This window comes from Olea europaea, chromosome 17 (genome assembly GCF_002742605.1).
Source record: "Olea europaea var. sylvestris chromosome 17, O_europaea_v1, whole genome shotgun sequence".
Taxonomy (NCBI): Eukaryota; Viridiplantae; Streptophyta; class Magnoliopsida; order Lamiales; family Oleaceae; genus Olea; species Olea europaea.
The window spans coordinates 9,839,574-9,866,570 of NC_036253.1; the positions used below are offsets into that span (position 1 = coordinate 9,839,574).

At 32.8% G+C, this 26,997-nt stretch overlaps 1 protein-coding gene and 1 pseudogene across 1 annotated transcript; one reads left to right on the plus strand and one right to left on the minus strand.

Annotated features, from left to right (window-relative positions):
- Positions 1-14,440: 14,440 nt before the first annotated feature.
- Positions 14,441-15,331, minus strand: LOC111365610 (annotated as a pseudogene).
- A 3,817-nt stretch (positions 15,332-19,148) lies between these two features.
- LOC111366255 lies at positions 19,149-26,586 on the plus strand. The gene is made up of 12 exons (XM_022986979.1): positions 19,149-19,609; positions 20,956-21,020; positions 21,462-21,534; positions 21,697-21,715; positions 21,947-22,066; positions 22,323-22,392; positions 22,712-22,755; positions 22,854-22,895; positions 23,223-23,282; positions 23,553-23,620; positions 26,004-26,061; positions 26,166-26,586. Exons 1-12 carry the CDS (start codon positions 19,308-19,310, stop codon positions 26,253-26,255), a joined length of 1,011 nt encoding a protein of 336 aa, XP_022842747.1. The 5' UTR covers positions 19,149-19,307; the 3' UTR covers positions 26,256-26,586.
- Positions 26,587-26,997: the final 411 nt, after the last annotated feature.

Consider the following 26,997-nt stretch of genomic DNA (forward strand, 5'->3'; position numbering starts at 1 on the left):
TTCCTCCCCCCTTTTTTTTCTTTGGGGGGGGGGGGGGGGGTGCAGTCTTGGCCTTCCTACTCATTTTTGAAGGTGAAAAGAATTTTTTTAACGAAAATTTGTTTTTGTGTATCAATCTAGTTTATTATTATTATTATTTTATTTTATTTTTTCTCCCCAGGCTTCACCCCTGATTCCAACTTTACACAGGAAAGCAGTTGCTTGATATATTGTTTTTCTATACATTTGCCATTAAGAAGCTCCTATATATATATATATATATATTTTTTTTTTTTTTAAGAGAGTGAACGATCTTGTTGGTTGGTCATCTGAGTTGTGGTGCTACGTTTGATTTACACTAGCTACTTGCTAAATTGTTGCACTTTTTGCTTACTCTATTATTTTGGTACATAGAACTTTTCACTAGTATTGTGGTGTTGTACAACCATAAATAGAAGGAATATTTTTCAACGTGTAATGCTATTGGGGCCAGGGATTGGATCCAATCCCTGGCCCCTGCGCCACCTCGCCTTGGATCCAATCCCTGCCCACTCCCTTGTATTTGCAGCAGGGCTCTTTTTCAACTTGTATTTCAAGTCTCTTTGCAGGAACCAATGGTCCTTCTAGTAATGGTACATTTACATGTACTTAAGTTGCCTTTACTTGATGTTGCCATAACTTCTGTTCATTGTTTGATTATATGGAGTGGCTATTAGTTTTTATATCTGCTTTCAAAAGTTTTATTCTATATACATGTTATATATGTATAATATTCTCCATTTTAGAAGAGAGATCATCGTCTGTTATTCTTTCTTGTGCTTAAAAAAGTTTTACATTCTCGTGTTTTATGGGATAATTTCCAAGTGAAGAATCTGATAGCATTTGAGAATCAATTTATGTGAAATTCAATCATTAAATAGAGCTGGTGTAAAATGCTGATTGGTTGCGCCTTGTTGACCCCTCATGATTGTATTGACTGGAAAACTAAAACGATAAAAATAACTGGAATGGTATTCGAAATTGAAAAAGATGTTTATTTTGAGAAAAAGGGGATTCTGAGGAATGGAATATTAGAATCTTACTCAAAGTAAAGGCTGCTGCTGGAAGTATTCTCAAGGCAAGAATTTTGTTATTCTTGTTATTCAAGGCCGCATAAAATGGATTCCCACTTTCCTTTGTATTCTTTATTCTCAAGCATATTACAGTTTAGGATGCCTTTCATCATGCATGATAAATTATTTTTCTTCTTAATTAAGTACTGTCCTGTTTGCCTGCTTTTTGTTATACCAGTCTTTTCCACTTTCTTAACTGTGTTATTTTGTGTGCTAGAATCTTCTATGCAAGCAGATTGTTCAGCTTCAGGTGCAATGATTTCCAAAATAGATATTTCAATAGATTATTTATGTAAATTGAGATGCATCTCAAATTTTGCTTGCACTTCATTATTATTATTTACAGCTTAATGGATCAGACTTGATGTGAGCAATAGTAGCTCCAAAAACTACGAAAGATTGAATCACAACCCCAACAAAGCTAAAATTCCGGTTTGAAGTTTGACCCACTAATTTATTGAACCAAATAATCAACACAATCGCGGACAATATAGAAATTCCGTGTTCACAAAAATTATGAACCTTGCTATGAATTTGTTGAACACCACAAAAAATATGAATCTTTGATAAGTTCGGATAGTTTGAATGCCACAAATATTGAAAATATTTAATAAGTTCTATTCAATTAAAAACAAGATAGAAAGTGAAAAAATTTTACATTATGATTAATTCTAAAAAATTAATGTCTTTATTGTATAATGAATGAGCATTTTATAGGCATAAAATAAACTCTTAATCAAAACAAAACTCTAATTCTAAAGACAAATCTAAATGAACTACAAAACAAATTTGAATAAAATTAAAATACCACAAATAAAAAAAAATACCCTTAAACTAATTCAAAACATAAAAACAAAATATTAGATCCCTAAACAGTCGAATTTGACTCTCGAAGTTGGACAAATCATACGACAAACTTGGGTAGAATTGAAAGATGTTTTCAGATTATACTCATGGGTGAAAATTCGACAACCAAGCAGAAAGTTATACTCATTTTTGTGCATCCTATGCGTTTTCGCCCATACTTTATATTCCTTCCATTTTTTCAATTGGTTTAAGATCTTTTCTAATTAATCTGTATCATTCAGGAACATGCAATGGATCCTTGTGAGCTTGTCCTCCATGATTCTTATCATTCACTATCTCTTCGAGAAGATTCGCCTTTGAATCTTGATATTGAAATTGAATATATATATATATATATTTTTTGAACTTTTTTCATATTTTTTCTTGAAATTTCTTATGTTTTCTTAATATCCCTTTGCCATTTTTTTAAGCTCTTTTTTTTTTCCAAACTTGAAAATAAAAAAGGAAAAAACAAATAGAACAAAATTTTAGAGCCAAAGCTCTGATACCGATTGATGTAAACCCACATAGTAATAATAGTTCCGAAATACATAAAAGATTGAATCACAACCCCAAGAAAGCTAAAATCTCAGTTTGAAGCATGACCCAATAAATTATTGAATCAAAGAACCAATACAATCGTAGACAATATATTGACCCCTTAATCACAAAAACTATAAACCTTGCTATGAATTTATTGAAGGTCATAAAGAGTATGAATCTTTGATAAGTTCGGATGGTTTGAACAAATATTGAAAATATTTTATAAATTCTATTCAATTAAAAACAAGATAAAAAGTAAAAAATTTCACATTATGATTAATTCCCAATAATTAATGTCTTTATTGTATAATCAATGAGCCTTTTATAGGCATAAAATAAACTTTTAGTCAAAACAAAACTATAATTTCAAAGACAAATTCAAATAAACTAGAAAATTATAAAACAAATCTGAATAAAGCTAAATTACTACAAATAATGAAAATACCTTTAAACTAATTCAAAACACAAAATTTGACCCCTAAACAACTGAATTTGACCCTCAAAGCTGGACGTAGTCATCCGACAAACTTGTGTAGGATCGAAAAATGTTTTCAGATTGTACTTATGGACGAAAATTTGACAACCGCTCATAAAGTTGTACGCATTTTTGTGCATCCCGTGCGTTCTCGTGCATATTTTGTATTCCTTCTATTTTTTTAATTGGTTTAGGTCTTCTCTTCTAATTGATTTGTCTCACTCCAGAACATTCAATGGATCCTTTTTAGCTTGCCCTCCATAATTCTCATCAAGACTCAACTAGGAGATTTGAAACACTACACTGTAAACTCTTATCCACTTTAGTCCTTAAAAGTTTTGTTGTAAATGAGATGCGCGATAATTATAAATTGACATGTTTATTATGTTGAATCATACAAAATTAAGAAGATTATAGATCCACATTGCATGTGCAAGTGATCCATTGTGTATTCTTGAAAATGAATATATATTAGTATAGTTAAAACATAACATAATAGAAAGCGATTGTCAAATAAGTACGAATAAATCAACCGCTTTTCAAAAGTGAAATTGGAAGCTGGGCGCATGATACCTGTAAGCCCCATTTCATTTTCAGAAGAAGCGCTAACCATGCGTCTTCCCGTTCGAAAATGTTTTCGACAATGATTACACGACTTTTTTGGTAATTGCATCATTATTGGTTTGCAAAGATTCACTTAGCCAGTGGAAGAATGCCCTATGGGAATTGTTGAGGAATTGAGTAGGGCATTAGGGAGAAATTGGACAAAGTAAATGCCTTTTTGCTCCCTTGGGATTCATGCCCTGAAGTAAGAAGGGATTGTAGAAAAGATTGGATGGCAAGGCTATTATAATTTTGTTATGAATGAGATTTTGCGATCATTGCAAATAGGCTTAAGCGTTGATGAGTTGTTTCAGGTATTTCACTATATGGAACCACCCATTACACTTTGGATATTGATTCCGGATATTTCAAAAATAGAATCATATGGGCCACATAATTACTAGTATAAAATTCAAATCCGAAACATTAGTTTTGTTCATATTCGGTTCTACCCTAATCTTTTTTGAAAATCATGATATAACAATACAAATGATCTTCCCAATATTTAGCAAAATAGAAGAAATAAAATATGTCATCAGATAGCATTCAATATCTAGCAAAATATGTCACCACATTACATATCAAAAGAACAAATCAAAATCCAGAAATCAGCAATAAGAAATACTAAATTATAATACTGATAAAAAAAAAAAAAAATAAATTCACTAATCTGAAAAACATCATAATAATCAATATTGTTGACTTCTCTTTCCACCCTCATCGTTTCTTTTGCATCCGATCGGCTCAATGGGTCACGATAAAATAAATAGCAAAAAAATAATAAATTCAATTATAAAGTTGAATAAAAACAATTTTTGTTCAAGAACCAAAAATCGTTCTGGACTAGGTCCGTGCTTGATTTCGATTTTGATACCTAAGGCTGCTTCTTTTTTCTTTTTTTTTCTTTTTTTTTTTTTTTTTTTTTTTTGGTTTTGGTGTGTGGAACTGATAGAAACCTTCAGTTAAAAAGTCCATCCTTAATTATGGAGTGACATGTTTGTTGTGTTGAACTGAATACGTTTAAATAAAATGAAGATTCATGTCGCATGCGCAAGTGGTCCATTTTGCAAAGAGAACATTTTACTTGAAAAGGAATATGTACAACAGAAATCAAGATTTTAAGGAGGATAATTATATGCTTGGTGCAAATGCAAATTGAATTTAAGTGGGAACAAAATTGTTCTTAATGTAATTGAGATATTTTTGTTGGACATTGTTCAATTAATATTAATATAATGATAATCCAACTTGAATAAAAATCATAATGTCTATATTATTGTCCTGTCGATGTAAAGCATAATGTTTTTGTCAACATGAAAATGAAAGCCACAAGACAACTGAACTGCATATTTTAGAAATGATGGTTAAACAATATTATTCCTGATTTGGGTTCTAATTAAAATCTGAATCAACTGAAACTGTTCTAAACTTTTCTCCTACAGAAAAAAAATTATAAATAAATAAAATAAAGATCGAAGACTCAATTCAATTTAGCACCACCATTTGTCCCTATCACCACCACCTTCCCAAATCATTGTATATGCACAACCAACCACCACTTTCTATCAAATATCCCCACAAATCAACAAGTGAAACAAGAAAATCACACCATTAAATGCAAACCTTAAATCTGCAATCCAAATCCTAGAGTTGTCATCGATGATCCACACCACCCCCAACCACATTGGAATCCCTTCACTATCATAGTCGTCAACCACCATTTACAGCACCACATACAAAAATCCGACAGCCAAAAAAACAACTATAAAAACCTAGAGGATTTTCTACAACCTCAACTCCTCCGTCATTGCCACCACCACCTTAGCCACCAAAAGAATCATAAAACTATTGTTATAAGTATTGGGAATCTACTTATATATGCACAGCGGAAAATTAAAATTATTTCGATTCCCACTGAGGATCCCTTTGTGTTTAGATAGAAATCGTGATAAAGATTGTACCTTTAAAGGATTCTGCAAACCTTTTGCTTTTCTTTTCGCTCTAGCAATCTTGATTCGCCACTCACAGCTGTCCAACTGTCCAACCTCTAACGGTGATCCACATAGAGAACAAGATTGCAGCTACCAGGGTTTTCTCCTCTTGTGCTAGCAAGAATAATTATGAGAAAAATCATATGGATTGAAAACCCTAGCCATGTATTTATATAAGCCCAAACGGGCCTGGCCCGATCCGGTCCAATATTTAATTAATCCATTTAATTATATTCGGTCCGTGAATTAATTAATTCAATTAATTAATTCGAGCCTATAAATAACTAACCCAATTAATTAATTTATCCGACAATTGTTAAATTAATTAATTGACAAATTGTAATCTTTCAATTCTCTTTTGTGTGTACCTATCAGGTTCCCGATCACGATACCTAACGACGTGAAATATTATTTTGATTTAATCAAAATTGATAAATTAAAACACCCTTTTAATTTATCGTCAATTCACACTTGCCGTCCCATATTGACATCTAGCAATATATCGGGGCAATACATGTGATGAAAAATATCACGTGGTATGACAAAATAAAAACTGTTCATTTACCATGAAACTATAATTCTTTCGTCAATATGATCCGATCAACTACGAGATATGAAAGTGTGTCAATCTCGATTATCGATCATATCTTTCATTCTACTATTAAGCCAATATGAGTCGAAAACTCCTTCTCGACTTATATGTATACCTTGGCCAAGGATTTTGTTATTGACTTAATTGAAAGAAATGCAGATTACAATCTCTTACTATCTAAGAGTGATGAATCCTCTATTGGTCATTTACAACCTTCATATGGTTCTTGACATACCCGAACGATGTCGTATTGCGGCCCTTGGTAGAGCAACATCCAACACCGTCAAAACATGACTGTCCTCATACAAGGCACTATGATGACCTCAAGTCATATGACCAATTTCACTACCGAACATTAGAGATTAACCACTGACACTCAGATAGTTATCCATGTGGAATCTCTTAGCGGGTCTCCACAAAATATCCACGTGTTCATTTAAGTGTCACTACACTTTAACTTGTGAGATCAACTACTTACTTCACAAGTAAGAAATGCCACACGTGATGGTCTATCCGTAATAACGATATCCGTGTCTCATTATTACTTACGACCACGGATAATTTAAGATTCAATCAAATGTAATCTGTATCTCACAATCACAACTCCTTGTGATTAAAAAATTACGAAGATTTGAATCTATAGACTCTATTATTTAATTAATAGACAATTAATTAAATAATAGATCTGTCATTAAACTACATTAATTATATATCAAAAGTATTTATGTCCAAAGTTAATTGGACCTAGGGCATAATACTTACAAACTTCCACTTGCACTAGATCCAATCACTTATGTATCCAATATCATAAGTTCACATGACGATCATGTTTATACTACGATAACTCTTTGTCGGTGGATCTGCAATATTGTTAAATGTGGGATTTTGTTCTTCTCTTTACCTCATTTCTATGCATTATCTTTCTGATGAGATTATACCGCCTTAATACATGTTTGGATCATTGATAAAACCTTAGTTCCTTCGCTTTCGCGATAGCTCTATTGTTATCACAATACAATGACATGTGATCAACAATATCAGGAACTACTCCAAATTCATTTATGAATAGCATAATCCAGATTGCAACTCTTTGCTACTTTTGAAGTAATCATGTATTAGGTTTCTACTATTGAATTAACGGTTGCTTCACGTTTGGAACCTTTTCAACAAACCGCTTAAGAGTAAACCAGTTTCTCCATATGAAATCTTCTCAAGATTTCATCTATGTAAATTGGGATGAGTTAAGCAATCTTCTAGATCTACCTCTATAGATCAAGTTTCTTCTCCCATATTGTTCATGAATAAATCTTTTAACAACTATTATTTCAACGATTGAAACATAGGGATGTCATTTTCTATAATATTAGAAATACGACAATGCTCCCACTAGCTTCTTATAAACACACAATTCATCTTCAAATTTGATAAAATCAAACACTTTGACTTTTCATCAAAACTAAAATTTCAGCTCCAAGAGACTTCTCTTAACCTACAATCACGGTATGCAACTGTTGTAAGCAAAACTCGAATGGATTTCAACAAGGCTACAGGAGAAAGGTTTCACCAAGATCAACACTTAACCTTTACTTCTAGCCTTGCTCTGTATATATTGATATTCCCATCCATATTGACCTTTTTTTCTTTGTAAACTATTTACAAAAACTTATAAGTTTTATTCCATCAGGAGGCTTGACCAAGGTCCAAACCTTGTTCACATACGTCGAGTTCATCTCGAGCTTCATGGTCTCTTGCTGTCTTTTTCAAGTCAACACTTGACTTTATTTTGGTGCAACTAGCAGGTTCATTATCCTGGATCAGTAACACCTGTTTAGTAATCATGGATTCGCACCTTCTTGAAGGTCGAATGATCCTACTAGATTCACATAGAGCTGATATGCCCTCAGGAGTCTTTATTTCTTGATCAAGAGTATGTCACATATCAAATATGAGATCAAACTTGAAATTATCTACTTAGTTAACTATATCTGTGGACTCTTGAACTCTTTCAAGTTCTATTTTGCTCCCACTGTTCTCCCTTAAAGTAAACATTTTCTCTAAAAAAAGATATGTCATGAGATGAAGACTTTCTTCATGATAATAGAATTTATATTCAAATGTCTCCTTTGAATATCCCACAAATACGTATTTATCAGATTTAGTGTCAAACTTATCCGATTCAAGGCGCTTCAAATAAGCGTCGTGGCCCGAAACTTTCATATAAGATAAATTGGGACTATTATCTTTCCATAACTCGTATGGAGTTCTGTTAACCAATTTAGATGGAATATGATTTAGTGTGTTGTACACTATAATCAATGCATGACTCCAAAATAATTTTGGGAGATTTGCATGGCTTGATATTAATCGCATTATATCTAATAGTTAACGATTCCTCCTTTTAGATACATCACTATGCTGCAGTGTACGTGGAGGAATCCACTGCAAAAGAATCTCATTCTTTCTTAGATAATCTAGATTTTATCTTTAAAATACTCTCACTTGATCGAATCTTAATGTGAGGGTATCTTTACCTATTTGTTTCTCTATTTCTAGTTTGAATTCCTTGAACTTTTCAAGAGTTTCATGTTTGAATTTTCATCAAGTATACATGATCATTGATGAAATAAGAGAAACATTACCTAACATTAATTGACATGAGTCCATATGCATCACTATGCATTAGACCAGTAATTATGTTGACTTTTCTTCCTTTCAAGTAAAAGAAGATTTTGTCATTGTCTCAAACATGCATAATTTGTACTTGTCAAAATCAATTAAGCCCAAGTATACATCTCTATGTAATTTTGAAATTACTTTTCATCCATATGACAAAGTCTGTCATGCCAGATTTTGGTAATAATTAGATTATCGCATTTATGCCTTATAATTTCTATACTCATTATAGGATCTTTGGTATTTAGAATATAAATGTTATTTTGTAACTTACCATAGCCATTAGGATCTTTATCAAGATAAACAAGAACAACAATTGTCCTTAACATTAATTTAGTTCATGCCCGAACATGAAATTCATTTTAATGTTCCAGTTATGGTGGGTACAAAACAATATTTCTCTAATTCCATTACTAAGTCAAAAGGCAACGGCAAGAAGTGTGCTCCTACAGGCAATGCAGCAACCTTTACTCATCTTCAACATGTAGGTCAACTTCTCCCTTTCGCAATGGTCTACTTCTATTTAGTTTCTTCATAGTTGTATAAATATGAGATTTACATCTGGTATCAAATACCTAAAAAACTCGTGAAGTAGACGTAAGTTACACAATATTCCTTCCAATGACCTTTCATTCTATAATGATACCAAGGGTCATTAGATTTGGTATTGTCCTTCGCTTTGACAATCTTAACCATATTAGACGCTTTCACAAAGCCCATTTAGACTTCCTCTTAATATCTTTAGAGAAATTAATGACTTGCCCACTACTAACTTTGATGTTGGGCTTAACAGTCTTAAGCATGTTAAGCAACTCAATAATTTTGCATTCGAATTTATTCACGTTAAATTCATAATTAGTTATGAATAGCTTTATCTGACAGAGATTACAAAAGCAAGTCACTACTTAGTTCATGGTTTATGATTGAACTCAATTGAGACATTTCTCAACGTCAATCATCTTCAGTGTCTAAGTATCGATTGAAGATTACTCTGTCATTTTGCACTGGTATAGTTGTTTGGAAATCTTATATCCTTCCATACATGATTATTATCGTACAACTCTTTGTAATGAAGAATTGTGTTAACATCTATACTGTCAAGTTGCTTTTGTATCTCAGTGACATAGTTGTAAGTATCACATGCATGCAATACTATCGCATCACTGTGTTTATTATAGTAGCCACATTTTCCTTAGTTGAGTCATCATCAGGTGTCTCTGGAAAATAGTTACTTAAGGATAACCAACTTTCTCATGCTTGAAAACAATTCTCAAATTGCAGTGCCAATCAAGAAGATTTAATTTGGTTGTTGGCATCCAATATGCCTCTCAAATACATATGGTCACTCACGATTCAATATAAATATAAATGACGAAAAAGAAAAGAATAATATATAAAATGCATCAATTAATTTAACATGGACTTTTATTAAATTAATCATGCTCCCACTATTTAATTAAAATTTATAACCCTCTTACATAAATTTATGGAGTCCATACTTAACTCCCAGTGGGTTGGGATCCCATCTATTATATTAAAATCTTGAGTGTACTCAACAAGCCTTAATATAACGTTTGTGTAAATACTATTATCAATTGCATCTCCATACAACTCCCAGATCATTAAGCCGACAACTCTTTGTTTTCACACATCTTATGTGTTAGCTTACCATACCTCTAAAATTTATCTCCTTGAATGTACTCAGCAAAAGATAAATTTTAGTTAAGTCAAACCCGTCATTCAGAAATATCAAATATTTCATAGTCTCAAACATATTCCTAATGGACCAGTCTTGGGTGTACTCAACAAGTTGAAACAATTTAGGACTCTAGTTTTTCACTATAATGATGGAAAGCGATTATAAATGTGACTTAATATTTTATGGAGAGATTTTGCATTTAAAGGTCTCATCGTAATAATAATATATATTTTATTATACATCTACCATGCAAATAAATAAATAAATATATATATATATGGACTCGCATGCCCATAGCAACAATAATAATAACGGACTCCCAACTCCAAAATGATCAAGAGTTTGCAGGCCCAAAATAATAACAAAATTAGCGAGCTCGCAGGCCCACAAAACAACAAGAATAAAAATAAAAAATTCAACACATCCATATGGTCGAATCCATAATCATCCATTAATAATGCATTCATCACATAAATGTATGTATATATAATATCTAATATTATATCCTAACATGTTTCAAGTTTCTAGCAATTAAGATCATCTAAACTCTATTAGACAAATGGATCGGAACAATTAAATAATTAATTAATCAGATTAACCAATTATTTAATTAGCGATCATATTTAATTAAAATCGAATTTTAATTAAATACCGAATTAGAGTCCAACTCTAACTCAACAATTATAGGGCGGGATAATTTAATTAAAATCAAATTTTAATTAAATATCAAATTAGAGTCAAACTCTAATTTCAAAATTCAAGTCGGTTGAATTTAATTAAAATCAAATTTTAATTAAATAACAAAATTAGAGTCCAACACTAATTCCAAGATCTTAGGGCGAACATGCTTAATTAAAATCAAATTTTAATTAAATACAGATTAGAGTCTAACTTTAGTCTTAAATAAAATTTTAGGGCAACACAATTTAATTAAAATCAAATTTTAATTAAATTTCATATTAGAATCCAATTTTAATTTCAAAAATATAATCGAGTGAATAATTAATTAAAATCAAATTTTAATTAAGTGTTAAATTAGAGTCCAACTCTAATTTAAAATTGAATTAATATTTTAATTTAGGATAACACTCCTAAAATAAAATTCAATTTAGGGTCAAATTTAATATTTAAGTTAAAATCATATTTTAACAAAAATATGAAAAAAGTCGTCAATTTTAAATAAAACTTTTAATTTGGGTCAAAGTCAAATTATAGGTTAAAGCCCATTTAAAATCAAATTTAAAACCATTTTAAAATTGCACTCATGGTCCCCTTTGAAAATTGCATTCTGACCCAATTGAAAATCGTAAAGAGGTCCTTTCAATTTCTGAAATTGCATGGCAGCCCTTCTTTCAAAATTTACCCATTGACCCCCAATTCAAATTACACATATGGGCTCAAAACTTCGAAAATTTCAACTAAAGCCCTTGTCTTCATTCACCAAGAACCGATCTGATAACCAACCCTAAGATTTCATCCTTCTTTGTCGACGCTCCTTCTTCTTGGTTTTCATGAGGCGGCATTGATTCTCATGGTCGGAAATCGTCGCTAAAACGGCGGCGACCTGACCCGGCAGCGTCGCGCGACGCTGCAGCTGAAAATAGCAGCAGTGCCTGCACAAACAGCGGCGGCAGCCTATGCGCCGGTCGGCCGCCCAATGCTGGCGGCAGTCTCTTTCCAAAATGAATAGGGGCGGCAGCCTATGAACCGGGCGGCCACCTTTCCGAACCCTTTTTTTTAATTTATTCATTTATTTATTAAACAGATTTCATATATTATTCCAATCCAATAAATTATTTTTTATTCAAAATCAAATTTTGAATATGAAAAATTATTTTCTTAATTGCTAAAACAAGAAAAACAATTAACTTTTAATTGTTCCAACATACAAAACAATTTCTAACAAACACAAAGTATGCTCTGATATCACTGTTGAGAATCTACTTATACTTGCACAGCGAAAAATTAAAATTATTTCAATTCCTACCGAGAATCTCTTTATGTTTAGATAAAAATCGTGATAAAGATTGTACCTTTGAAAGATTCTGCAAACCTTTTGCTTTTCTTTTCATTCTAGCAATCTTGATTCGCCATCCACAGTTGTCCAATTGTCCAGCCTCCAACGGTGATCCACATAGAGAACAAAATTGCAGCTACCAGGGTTTTCTTCTCTTGTGCTGGGAAGAACAATTATGAGAAAAATCATATGGATTGAAAACCCTAGCCATGTTTTATATAAGTTTAAACGGGAACGGTCCGGTCCGGTCCGGTCCAATATTTAATTAATCCATTTAATTAAATTCGTTCCGTGAATTAATTAATCCAATTAATTAATTTGAGCCTATAAATAACCAACCCAATTAATTAATTTACCCAACAATTGTTAAATTAATTAATTGACAAATTACAATCTTTCAATTCTCTTTTGTGTGTGACCCATCAGATTCCCGATCACGATACCTAACAACGTAAAATATTATTTTGATCTAATCAAAATTAATAAATTAAAACACCCTTTTAATTTATCGTCAATTCACACTCGCCGTCCCAGATTGACATCTAGCAATGTATCAGGGCAATACATGTGACGGGAAATGTCACGTGGAATGACAAAACCAGAACTGTTCGTTTACCATGAAACTATAATTCCTTCGTCAATATGATCCGATCAACTACGAGATATGAAAGTGTGTCAATCTCGATTATCGATCATATCTTTCATTCTACTATTAAGCCACTATGAGTCGAAAACTCCTTTTTCAACTTATATGTATACATTGGCCAAGGATTTCTTTATTGACTTAATTGAACGAAATGCAGATCGCAATCTCTTACTATCTAAGAGTGACAAATCCTCTATTAGTCATTTACAACCTTCGTATGGTTCTTGACAAACCCGAACGATGTCGTATTAGCGGCCTTTGGCATAACAACATCTAAGACCGTCAAAACATGACTGTCCTTATACAAGGCACTATGATGACCTCAAATCATAAGACCAATTCCACTACTGAACGTTAGAGATTCACAACTGACACTCAGATAGTTGTCCATGTGGAATCTCTTAGCGGGTCTCCAATATTTTGTTCTATAACAAAACATTCACGTGTTTATTTAAGTGTTACCACACTTTAGTTTGTGAGATCAGCTACTTATTTCACGAGTAAGAAATGCTACACATGATGGTCTATCCGTAATAACGATATTCGTGTCTCGTTATTACTAATGAACACAGACGATTTAAAATTCAATCAAATGTAATCTGTATCTCACAATCACAACTCCTTGTGGTTAACAAATTACGAAAAGTTGAATCTACGGACTCTATTATTTAATTAATAGACAATTAATTAAATAATAGACCTGTCATTAAACTGTATTAATTATATATCAAAGGTATTTATGTTCAAAGTTGATTGGACCTAGAGTATAATACTTACAATAAGTTCATCGTGCCACTTCTCTTGACTGTCAACTTCACCGTTGGATGTAAAATTCCTTTTATTTATTATTATTATTATTATTATTTTGAAGGATGGCAGTGGTGGTCTAGAGGTAGATGAAGAAGTGGTGATAGTGGTATGATTTTAAGGATGAATTTTGATTTGGGGGTTCGTGAGGGGGATTTAAATTGGTCGAGAGAAAAAGCAGAGAGGAAAGGGATTCAAAGGACTATTTTAAGGTTCTTAGAGTGATACACGATTTATTTATTTTTTTGGATAAGGTAAGTGTATTATATCCAAAGTGTAAAAATAAAGTACAAATCACAGGGGCATACCCCAGGAAACTAGGCTAGGAATGTATGTCTCCTAACACCAATAACAGAACCCTAGATTAGTGCTCATATCCTAACGACAATAAAAAATATCCGTAGAAAAACCCCATGAACGTTGGAGCCATCTATTCTCGTTAGATAGGACCAAGCCCTTACATAAATTTACTCGTGCACAAACATAAAAAAACAATATCTCGAATAACAGCAGGCTCGTGTTCAGGAGCCTCACCATGGGTCCTAGCATTGCGCTCACTCCATATAGCATAAATCTAAGTCGCAAACATTAACCGAATGATGATGAATTGCATTGACCTCCCACAAAAATGCTCCATCCAAGAAAGAGTATCTACCCAACTCCGTAGAACCCAAGGCAAGTTACATTTTGCATGCAGAGCATGCCAAACATGCTCAAAAAATGGGTAAGCAAAAAACAGATGATCCAAATCCTCTACTGAACAACTACACAACACACAACATATAGACTGTGCCAAACCAAAGCGAAGAAGCTATGTCTGTGTGTAGATGCCACCTAGAATTGCTAACCAAAGGATAAATGCATGAAGTGGAATATATTTAGGAAACCATACAATGTGATACCAAGTCACCCTAGGGCAGTGGAGTCGAAGAGACTCCCAAGCATTCTGAATAGAAAAGACTCCATGCACATCATCCACCCATCGCAATACATCCTCTCTATTACTATTCGGTCGAAAGGTATCAAGCGTATCTCACATCAAGTTAGACAAAGCTGAGAAATGAACTGATGGCCACCTCCAAGTATTATCCTCAACAATATCAGTCACCTTAGCTAGTCTGCTCAATCTGGATTCACGAATGATCCTCTCACCAAGAATCTTCTCTAAGGGGCCAAAAGGATGCCAATTATCATGCCAAAGCGCAACACGTCTACCATTACCAATTCTGTATTTCAATTTGTCTCTCCTTATATCTCGGAGTCCAAGAATCTTCCTCCAACTCCAAGAGCAATCCCTATGACACTTCGTGATACACGATTTGTAAAAGGCTAAATATATTGATACCATATTTTTTTTATAAATTCATCATATTTTAATTGTGTGAGAGGTCCATAACTTTTATTCATTGTCAATTTATGTCATTTTTTTCATCCCATGTTTATCATCAATATTTCATTAATTAACATATCTAGTCGTTGGTGAGAGTTTTCGTTTGAAAATTTTGTTAGAGATAAAAAAACTTATTTATCTTTGTATTTTTAATATAAGAAAAAAAAACATTAAATATAAAACTATAACTAAGTCCTTATTTTAAATCTAGCATAATTTTTTTGATGAAAACCGTCATTAGGTACATGATATACTAATTAATTTGAAATTAAGGATAAGAAAGCTTTAATGAAAAGTTAGGACACAAGCATGATAATAAATAACACAGAAACTTTTAATCCAATTAAATTATGATATATTTATATATTAATATCGGGTCAATATAGCGACCATTTTGTAACATTATATTTTTTTAAGTGAAAAATACACCTTGTTAGATCTTTCAAGATCCAGTTTCAAAAATTAGATCTAAAGTTTGTTTATACAAAAGTTAGACACTAACAATATTCAATGTCATCTATCTTCTCGCTCTAAATCATACCTACCCAAACCTAAAAATCCCAAAACTACAAATCACAACCCACTTCTTCCTTCTCTCTCCAGCGGTGCCAACAGCACCGTCTGGCCCACTATGCACACGACCTGATGCAAATCCATTCTTTTTCTTCCCTTCTTTAAATTTTTGAGCGATGTCGTGATTGACGGTTCGATGTTGGTATTGTGGTACTATGGTGGTTATGGTGTGTAGATTTTGCTATTGTGGTGGTTGTATTGCTATGTGCATGTGGTGAGATGGTTACGTGATATGAGTATGGTGGTGGGACAGTGCTATTGTTATGGTGGCGATACAGTAGTGTTGAGGCGTGGCGGTGGCTCTGGCGGTGCTATCATGGTTACTGTGGTGGTGATATGGTTGTGTGCGGTGGTGTTGTGGTTGTTGCAACGATGATGGCAGTGTGATAGTTATTGTTGATACGAGAGATAGTGGTAGTGTCCAATGGTAGATTTGGAGATTTTTTCAGTGGGGATTGTGGTTGTGTAGTGGCAGGCTAGTGATGTTTGGTTGCGGTGTTTGAGATGGTGGTGGTGGTTCTGGGGACGATGGTTTGAGCAGCGATACAACTGGTGGTAGTGGTGAGATAGTGGCCACAAATGATTTGATTGTTTGTGACCAATAAATTTGGTTAATGCGTGACTAATAAACAATATATAGCCAATGAAATAGATAAATTGTGACCAATAAATAATATGTGGCCTAAAAATTTTTTAATTTGTGACCAATAATTTGTTACCTAAACATAATTTATGGACAATTAATTTGGTATTTTGTAACCATGAAATAAGTTGTGATTTATAAAATTTGTAATTTATAATCAATGAATAATATGTGACCTATTAATTTAATAAATTTGTAACCTTGAAATAATTTATGACCCATTAAATTTTTAATTGTAGTCGATAGATTATTTGTATCCAATTAATTCAATAATTTGTTATCAAATTTTATAGAATTGTGACATTATTTAATTTATAAAATATACTTTTAATTAATTATTTTAGAAATAAAATTTAATAAATATCTGATTTTTGAAGTTTTAAATATTTTATTTTAGTTTTGAAATGAGTCATAGTTAAGTTCTCACTTATGAAATTTTCTCTATTTTTAATATATCTGTATTTCAATTTTTAATTAATTCGATGCTAGACCTAAGTGTTGACCCATTTAAGTTCTATCAATCACATATTCAAATTCGGGCAAACTTACAAAAATACCTTTAAAATTAGGGGTGTTTTGAAAAATGATATGAAAAGCTTTTTTGAAGTAAAAAATATTGTGTAAAATTAAAAAGCGACACAATGTCACTTTTAAAAGTTTAGTATCACTTTTTTATTAAAAAAATTACAAACAATGTCACTTTTATTAAAAATTAGGGGTCTTTTGAAAAATCATATAAAAAATATTTTAAAAGTAAAAATACTTTATAAAATTAAGTCATTTTTTGACACGATGTCATTTTTTTAAATATAAATGTGACTTTTTAATTCAATTTTTTTATAAAAAGTGGCACGGTGTCACTAAAAGTCATGTTTCTCACTCAAAAAAGTGATAAAAATTTCATAAAGGTGATTGAAAATAAAAAATAAAAAAATAGCGATAAACACTAAACAAGTGACAAATACTAAAAAAAAGTGACAAAACACCGATTAAAACATTGGAATTAGTTCAATAGTGACATAAAAGTGACACGACCATGGTCCCTCCTCTTTCTCCGTTCATCGCCAAACACCTTTAAGTCAATTTTTACCGACAAACTATATTTTACTAATTTCTACTATGTAAAGAATCTCTAACAAGTTATATTCACAAAACTCAAATTAATGTTGTAACACTTTGAAAAAGTGATATCGTAATGTCTCATTCAACGATTCTTAATGGTACCGAAAATAGTGTTATTATTAGAACGATCAACATTTCGAACAATAAAAGCGTGCAAATATTGAAAATCCAATTGTTGGCAAGTTTTGTTAAACCCTAATTAACCTCCGTCTATATGCATATAATATATATATAAAACAATTAAGAGTCCATTACGTAGTGTTGTCATCATCGTCGAACTGAGATGATTGACGAGATTTTCGCCATTTTGTAGAGAGCTTTTCCATCATTTCTTGTTTTTACCCATTTTATTTCTTCACAAGATCGATTTCAATTTATAAAGCTTGCTATTATAAAAGATTTTAATAAAATATCATTTTATGTATGATACAACTTTTCTGCTGAACTTTGCACGAGTTATAAATTGAGAATATGAACAAGAAGAGTAATGGATTCTTGATTTGGGTTTGGGGGGTATCTGTGTCAGCTAGCCCAAAATCGGAATTTTAGTCCAATTCTGGGAACTTCTTACCATATCTATGTTGTCTGGGAGAAATTGGCACACGTGGGCTAAACTGGCAAAAAACTGATCGCAGCCAAGATTTTGCTCATTTAGCTAACCACAAGATAGAAAACCAATTTTGCCATGTTTAATAATTTCTAACATATACCTTATTACATTAATCCGTGCGAGTTATAACATTAATGAAAAAGAACAATTTATGCAATGTATCTAAATATGATACAGTGAATTTATTCACAAGTATTAAAACAAATAAAAAAAACACTTCGATATTAACCCATACTTTGATAAATTAATCCATTTTTTTTATCGATTTTATCGATTTTGTAGTGAAAAGTACTGAGTTTTGTCTCCTCTCCAATAATCTCTCTATTAGGAAGGATTTTACTTTTTTTGCATTCATAAGGTTTTCTCAACTTCTTTGGTATCGTTCTTGCCGTCAAAACCCTTGAGTTCAAGATATTCGACGCTCAAATAATAACTATTACAAGAGTACCTTGACTCGTACTAGCAAGACAAGCAATCAATCTGACTTTGAATGGTAATGACAAAATTCATGACCTTGGCATGGAGAAGGCCAAAATCTTTCCTAACGAAGTGCCCTTCTCTGTACAGAATTTTTAAACCGTTAATTCGCTACGTTAACGGACGTAATTTTTTTCAAAATTTTTTTTTGAAAGAAGTTTATAATTATCTCTGTTGAACGAAATTGTTCTCCTATTCACGATGGACAAGATAAAACTGTTCACTTATTGATATGGCAGCAAAATCTTACTTACAATTTACTTCAAGTGAGCAATGTAAAACTTCTCACCTTGTATGTAAGAGAACATTTTTGCACTATTGAAATAATATTTTTTGCACGTTGGTAAGATAAACAGAACAAGTTATTTCTGCTTCAAAAAAGTGGAAGATTCCTATTAACTGTCTGGATTACTTGGCCGTTTCATAGCCACAGTTACTAGTACACAAATAAGTGCCATCTGAAAATAATAATCCAAGACCATCATATCTGCCGTTTTTCTCGCTGGAAAATGATGGCCGGGGCTTTGAATTTTACTCCGACTTCGATTTTCAGGCCACTTTCGACTCGTAAATTATCCAACAAAAGAGTGTTTTTTGTACAATCATCAACAAATTCTTCAGAAATCCCTGTGGCTTCTACCTCTGTAAGCATCAAAGAGGAAACCAGTTCGGGTTCCTCCTTGTCACCGCCTCCTAACTTCAAGCCTCCGAAGCCCAAGCCCTTTTCAGTCCGGCCCGATAAGGTGCTTGACATTTTGGGGGCTTCTCTTGCCTTGGTTTTTCGCCTTACTACCAGTGTTCTCGTTTCTGGGTACGGTTTCACTGTGTTTGTCTTACAAGAAATTTGAGTAAAATTTTATTATTTACATGTTTCTATAGAACCCATACAAGTAAAAACACGCAAATATGATTATATTTAATTATTTGTGTTTCTATAGTGTTTAATTATTTATGTTAAAATTGAAATGCAAAGCATAGTAATGCAGATTTTGGGCGAGAGTCAATAGGATTGTCCATAAAAATTGTTGGAATTTCGTAAATACACTATCAACTGAAATACTTTAAAAGCATTGCACACAAGAGAAGGTGAATTCCATATTGAGATGTATCATATGAATTAATTTAATCTAAATTAACTTTCAAGTTAATATAGTGGGAGGAAAAATTGGATTTCAATTGTCAATTCATTGAAAAGGTACGTCAAAAGCTTAATCATATTCTTATTTAAAGCTTTCAAAGGATCCTAACTGGTTAATATTAGGATAACGTGCCTAGCTGGTTAATATTAGTATAACGCGTTAATTATAAGTTGATTCATCATTTTACATGCAAGTAGGGGTCTCATCTGAGCAAAGTATTTGAGCCTCTTGGGATGTAAAACTATCCCAAACTAGGATATCAGTTTTTATAGCGTGTCCACTCATTGTCATTCAATTTTAGGATACATGCATTAACAACTCTTCATCCCTCTCTTTCTAAATTAAGGGTTTTTAAAAACCTCCCTCATTCAAATATGTACCTCCTTGGATACTTTGCCTCTTGCTACAAATTTCTTGTGCTCTTGATGATTTAGGGGGTATATTTTGAGGCTGCAATAGAACTTAAGAAATATGAATCCCTTTGAGTGAATTTCTTGGATTTCTATAAAATCATCATTGAGTTATATGCTCTTCTATCCATATCTCCTTGGAGTTGGTTTCAAGGGATGAGATAGTAGGGTCCAGAAGAAAGGATTTGAATAATTTGCTAAAAAGATGTAATTCCAAGATTTAAGTGATGATTAAGATAGGTGAAGAATAAATTAGGAGATGGGGAATCGATAATGTGATGTTCTTAACTCAGAATACGACTCAGCAAAATAGCATTTAAGCTAATTGTTTAGCTCATTTTTCAGATTTTCAATGGTATCAAGGATAAAACTACCCGACATAACTCGTGATAAAACTGCATTAAACCAGTGATCAGCTTGTGGTTATCAGTTCTGGTGTTTTAGTACTCACTATATTATTTGCCTATCTGGATAGTATTACATGTGAAGCTTGTTAATCCAAAAATGACAGCTCGACTTGTCTGTACTGTGGATTTGGAGGCTTTCCAGTTACTATGTTTCATGAATTCCCATCCCTCTTAATTTTTTTTATAATTCATAAATGGCAGGTATTCAGCATCTTTTGTTCCCAAGAATGAGATTCCATCCGAAGAGTATGCTCTTGAATTTGCAGGTAATTGCCAGATATTTGTTTAATGTTTATCTCACATGAATTTATTTGTGCCGTATTATCAAAAAGTAGTAATCATTATTTATGCAACCTAAACACTATCATCTGGGGTCTACTTGTGAATCATGACACTTGGATAAGTTCAAATCTGAAACATATAGTATTAATCAGTGTACTGGTGGATTGATTTCAGTATAAACTGGTTGCACTTTATATGATGTTAAAATAGAATACTATGGTAATCAAAATGTAGTGAAATATGTATAATGTATATAATCTAAGACGTCGAAGTCGAAATAAGTTCGTTGTATTTGACTTCTTAAAACTGGTCAAATGTAATTCAACTTTGCTTTTGTCTGATGCGGGTTGCACATTTGATGTTCTGTTTGCTTTTGCAAAGTAGCCTTTTGATATATGCTTCTCAGGAGCTCCATTTTTATACAGGTTTTAAGTTGAAAGAGACTTCAAAATTAGGTCCACGCCCTGAGAAACCAATTGAAATATATGAGTTTGAAAGGTTTTTCTGAATCTTTTCTTCTCAGTTGTTGATTTTAATTTAGGTCATTATGCTTTTTTGTTTTCCCTATTATATCCTGTGGTACTTCTTGAACAAAGACTAAAAACATATGTTGCTCTCTTCAAAAATGGATTATTGTGGAATGCATGGAATCTTCTTCAGCTGCCCCTTTTGTCGGAAGGTAATGCCAGCAAAATTTTAGTTCTTAAATTATTATCTTGACCATAGACTATGGGATGACATTTTTCGTAGGGAAAACATCACTCGACTATGGTTATTTTGGGAAGGCGTAGAATCTAATGGACCTTTTGCGCTCGTTTATGAGCATATTAGACTATTTAGTTGCAGCATGTTGCAAATCATTCCTTTATGTACGTCTCGTAATATGTTTTGAAAATTTATGTTATTACAGGTTCGGGAAATTGTTGCATTCTTGGACCTTGACGTGTTGTTCTATCCTTGTCCAAAAAATGGCCCAAATTTTCGTCCCAGGGCTGTACAGATGGGTGGAAAAAAGCAGTTCCCTTACATGGTTAGATACTGCATGAATTGGAGTCAAGAAAGTGTGATGGAAATTGAAGTGATTTTGTTTGTATCTGTATAGTATCAATATCTTCTAAATCCTGTTTCTCTGAATCGATAAAATACTCTCTCAAAAGGATTATTTGTTGAAGCTTGCTTATTTGTGAAGTTTCTGATATCCTCCTTTATAATTAGTGAAGTTTTAATTAATTCTTGATCTTTGGTAAATTTTAAAATGGAGCTAAAACTTATGTTTCTTGTTTCAGGTTGATCCAAACACAGGAGTTTCCATGTACGAATCAGATGACATCATCAAGTACTTAGTTCAGAAATATGGTTTGTAACTTCAATCTGCTATTTTCCGCTTTCATTTTATTATGTATTTGCTACCATTACTTTTGCTGAACATACATTTCCATGCACAAATGTTGAATTATTTTACGATAGCCCTTAGTGATTCATTTTGTTATGATATTCTGGGATTTTCTAAAATCAAAGGGGTATCTGTATTCTAAGATGTTAACCTCAAAATGGTTACCTTTGGATTAAACATTTTAATGAATTTATTGGCTTTGGATTGCTTCTCGTTTGTTATTATCTTGTTCTGTATCCTGCAGATACACAATAGTGTTATCATTGACTTCCTTTTCTGTAGGTGACGGAAAGGTTCCAATTATGTTGTCTCTAGGACTACTGACTGTAAGCAATAAAATCTTGGTTTCACTATATTAAATTAATTGGAAGAGTACCTACATGCATAATTTTGATTTGTTGCCTGCCGACTTCTTTTCTCACAGACCTTGACCGAAGGTTTTGCCATGATTGGTCGCATGGGGAAGGTATAGTCTCTGTCTCGGTGTCCTCTCCCTGTGCATGTGTCTGTGTGCATGTATTTGCACATGCATTCTTGTATATATAAACACATGTACTTTTATAAATCTATTTATATGTACAACTGCATTTTTACATGTACATGACTGTGTACAATTCTGCATACATATGCATAAACATGCATGTGCGCGTGTTCACGCACAAAATTTTCAAGTTACATCGCATAATTCATTTAATAAAACATACAAACTCAACGATCTTAGCACTATAGATTAAATTTAATTTTTTCCTATTCACCATAATATAGATTTGCACTTCCTACTGTTGTTTGGCAGGGTAGTTCCTATGTTCCATCAAAATTGCCGTCCAAGCCTCTTGATATATGGGCATATGAGGTTAGATTATGGCTATTTTGCAGATTATAAGATGACAGATTACTTGTGTAGATAAATAGATTTCTCTCTGTGTTGCTATATTCAAAGATTAAATCAAATCATTTGGCTCATTATTAACATGCTTTAAGTGCATGTTTGGTACGTAGCATTTGATCATAATGGAATGTACAATGAACAAAATTTGAGCTTTTTTTTTATTTAGCACTATCTGTCTAATCCAAGGAATTAGAATATTTTTCCTGCGGATAATGACATTGATTTTCTGTTCAGGCTTCGCCTTTCTGCAAAGTTGTACGTGAAGTACTTGTAGAGTTGGAGTTACCTCACCTACTTCACAGGTAATTTCCCTCTGTCAATGCTGTAGACAGTGTTATTTTTGCTGAATGTCTCTCCTTTAGAGAGTTACTTCATTTATGTAGAGAATCAATTCTCAATACAATGCTGATTACAAGCTAAATTGTGCCTAATTTGGGGCCGATTTTCACCCATCTACAGCTGACATATCTAACTGAGGAAGGCAGCTAATCAGCCATTAATAGCTTACATGTCTAACTATGGAAAGTAGTTAATTAAAGGCATATATATAGAATCAGACATTTACAAATCATGCCATATATATATGAATCATGTCGTACTGACATTCATTCCCCCTCAAATTAATGTTGGTGAAAGCATCGATTTGCAATCATGAATTGTTGGCAGTGACAATGCTCGTGCCCACGAAGAAAGATCCAAATCACAGCAACCATCTATAAAAAATAGTTACGACGAGAGACCCAATAACAACAAATAGTGCAGAAATAGTAATAACCACTTTGAGAACACTTCAGAGTCACTCCAGAGAGCTCATATTTTAAAGAAGAATTTCCTAAAGAAATTTACGAAGTGTGCCAACCACACACAATGAGTTTTATCAGTTGCGAGAACTCATTCAAATACATAATTCGTGCTCCAATAAAAGCTCTAACGATAAATGTACTAATCAAAAATCTAATAATATATCACTGACCAAGATGCTGCAGTTGGAAAATAATCTCATTGAACAATCTACATCAAAAACTCAAAGATGATCCTCCTCTTAGAATCCAAAACAAACTAGGAAAACTATCAGAATACCAAGTCTTGACTTAACATGACAAGATTTTGCTCCTCATTATGAGAAAACCCACCAAGAAAATGAGAAAAATTCTAAGGAATTGGCTCTGGTTCCATGTCATTTATGCTAAATGTCTCTCCTTTAGAGAGTTCCTTCATTTATATAGAGAATCAATCCTCAATACAGGTTTTTTCCTCTTCGTCTATCCCTATCCCATAGGTACAGTGTTTGAATCATGATGCCCCTCCCTAGAGGGAGCGATTCATCCTTCCCGAACGCAATTGTACTGCGCTCTCCACCTATGTAGCATCTACATCAAGAATTCAAGTATTGTATACGTCATTTATTCGATCCTTTGTAGGAACTACCCGCAATGACACACTTGCAAAATGGATCAAAATTATATATGGTCTTGTTTCCACTTTTCCAGTCATTCTCAATACTATTTTAAAATATTGGATTTTCCGTTATTTAAATCTTGTATCTCCGTCACTTGTAGTTATTTATCATTAAATGCTGATTACAAACTAAATTGGGACTAATTTGTGGCTGATTTTCAGCCATCAACAGCTAACATATCTAAGTATAGCAGCTAATAAACCATTTATAGCTTACATATCTAACTAAGGAAAGCAGTCAACTACAGGCGTATTTAGAATTAGACATATTTACAAATCATGCCATGTCTATGACTGACAGTCGAATCCCTACAAATTTATATCTATGCAACTCCACTTGTGTTTTACAAATGAAATAACTTTGATCCCTTACTGAAGAACTACTTTATGTCTTAACAATTGCACATGCTAGGACTTGAGAAAATGAAGCTGGCACGCACATAAGAGAGAAATTTAGAATTAAAAACATAAATGTTTAAATCTCTCGTTTAGAGGCTAAGTTTTGGATGACGTGATCATGCATTAGGGCAAGTATTGGAGTATTTGCAACAAGTTTTAAAGAATTAATGTAGTAGTATTCTATAACTCGTGACTTCTCCTTTATGGCAGAAATTGCAAATTAGAGAATGTAAATGCTAATTTGTAAAACGGGGCAAGCTATATATATGTGCAGTAAGTATATATTTGCCTATGTCTTATCTTCTCTATTCCGTGTCGTCTCACTTGGTGGAGAAGTTGTGAAGGAAACTGAAGGTTTGACAAGAATTGTTAAAATTGAGCCTCCGTTTGGATACGAATTTATAAATGGTGTATAAACTATTAAACTTAGTCATCATCAACAAACATTAATTTTAACCACACATTCATAATTAATACCTGATTATTATCCACACATTTTGTGAGACCCACTATTCCTATTTGTAAACAATTTATAAATTTGCCAAACAGAGGCTAAATAATCTCAATGAAAGATTGAAGAGGAAATCTTTAGAAATGGTCAAGTTTAAGTGAGTAAGGAATATTGTTGCTAGTTTATTCATGTAATTTGGCCAAATGGGTCATGATCACGAAAAATCGTGTTCCAGAACCTTGGAAGTTGAATATCTATTTTTCATATGTGAATAATTTCTACAATGCGTGAATTAAAATGAAAGAATTAGCTAATATTTTCTTTAAGCGCGGAAAAGCATTCACCCCAGTATTTATTTAATGAGTTTCCTATTGCAGCTGTGCACGTGGCAGCCCAAAAAGACATATACTAAAGCAGAAAGTAGGACATTTTCAGGTTGGTGTTTGTTTTCATGAAAAATCATTTTAAAAATTTAAGTATATATATTAGATGTCCACCAATAGTGAGAAAACATGATCGTTCTTGCTAATGTTTGGCAGGTTCCTTATTTAGAAGATCCGAACACTGGAATCCAAATGTTTGAGAGTGCAGAAATCATTGAATATCTACGTGCAACTTACGCTCTTTAATAGGCGAGGCTTTCTATAATCATTTGAATGCTGCTCGTTGAATACTAATTTATGATTCTGGTTATGGAAATTTACCTGTTGTATGATACAAGATGCTTGAGGAAGAACAAATATTTATGAAAATCTCTTGTAAAGAGAACTTTCTGGTGCATAAGAAACATGTAGATGGTGTCGAACATCATTTGTATACGTAAATCTTTTTAGTGAAAGTTTTATGATGGGCTGTTTTCATTGGCTGAAAGTGATTATGAGTGGCTCGGGAAGAGACTTGACTTGTAAATTGCCCATATGATGGTTTATACTTGTCTTATAAAGAGAACTTTGTGGTGCATAAGAAACATGTAGATGGTGTATTCGTAGATCTTCTTGGTGAAAGTTGTGTGATGGGCTGTTTTCATTGGCTGAAAATGATTATGAGTGGCTCAGGAGGCACTTGTAAGTCGCATATATGATGGTTTATACTCGTCTTATGAAGAGAACTTTGTGGTACGTAAGAAACATGTAGATGGTGTTGAAACATCTCTTGTATACGTAAATCTACTCGGTGAAAGTTGTGTGATGGGCTGTTTTCATTGGATGAAAATGATTACGAGCCACTCAGGAGGCATTTAAAAATCGTACATGTGACGGTTTATACTTGTCTTATGTAGAGAACTTGCTAGTACGTAAAAAAACACGTTCACGGTGCCAAACATTATTTGTAGAGTAATCTAGATCACGCAAGTAGCCTATAAATGTGTCA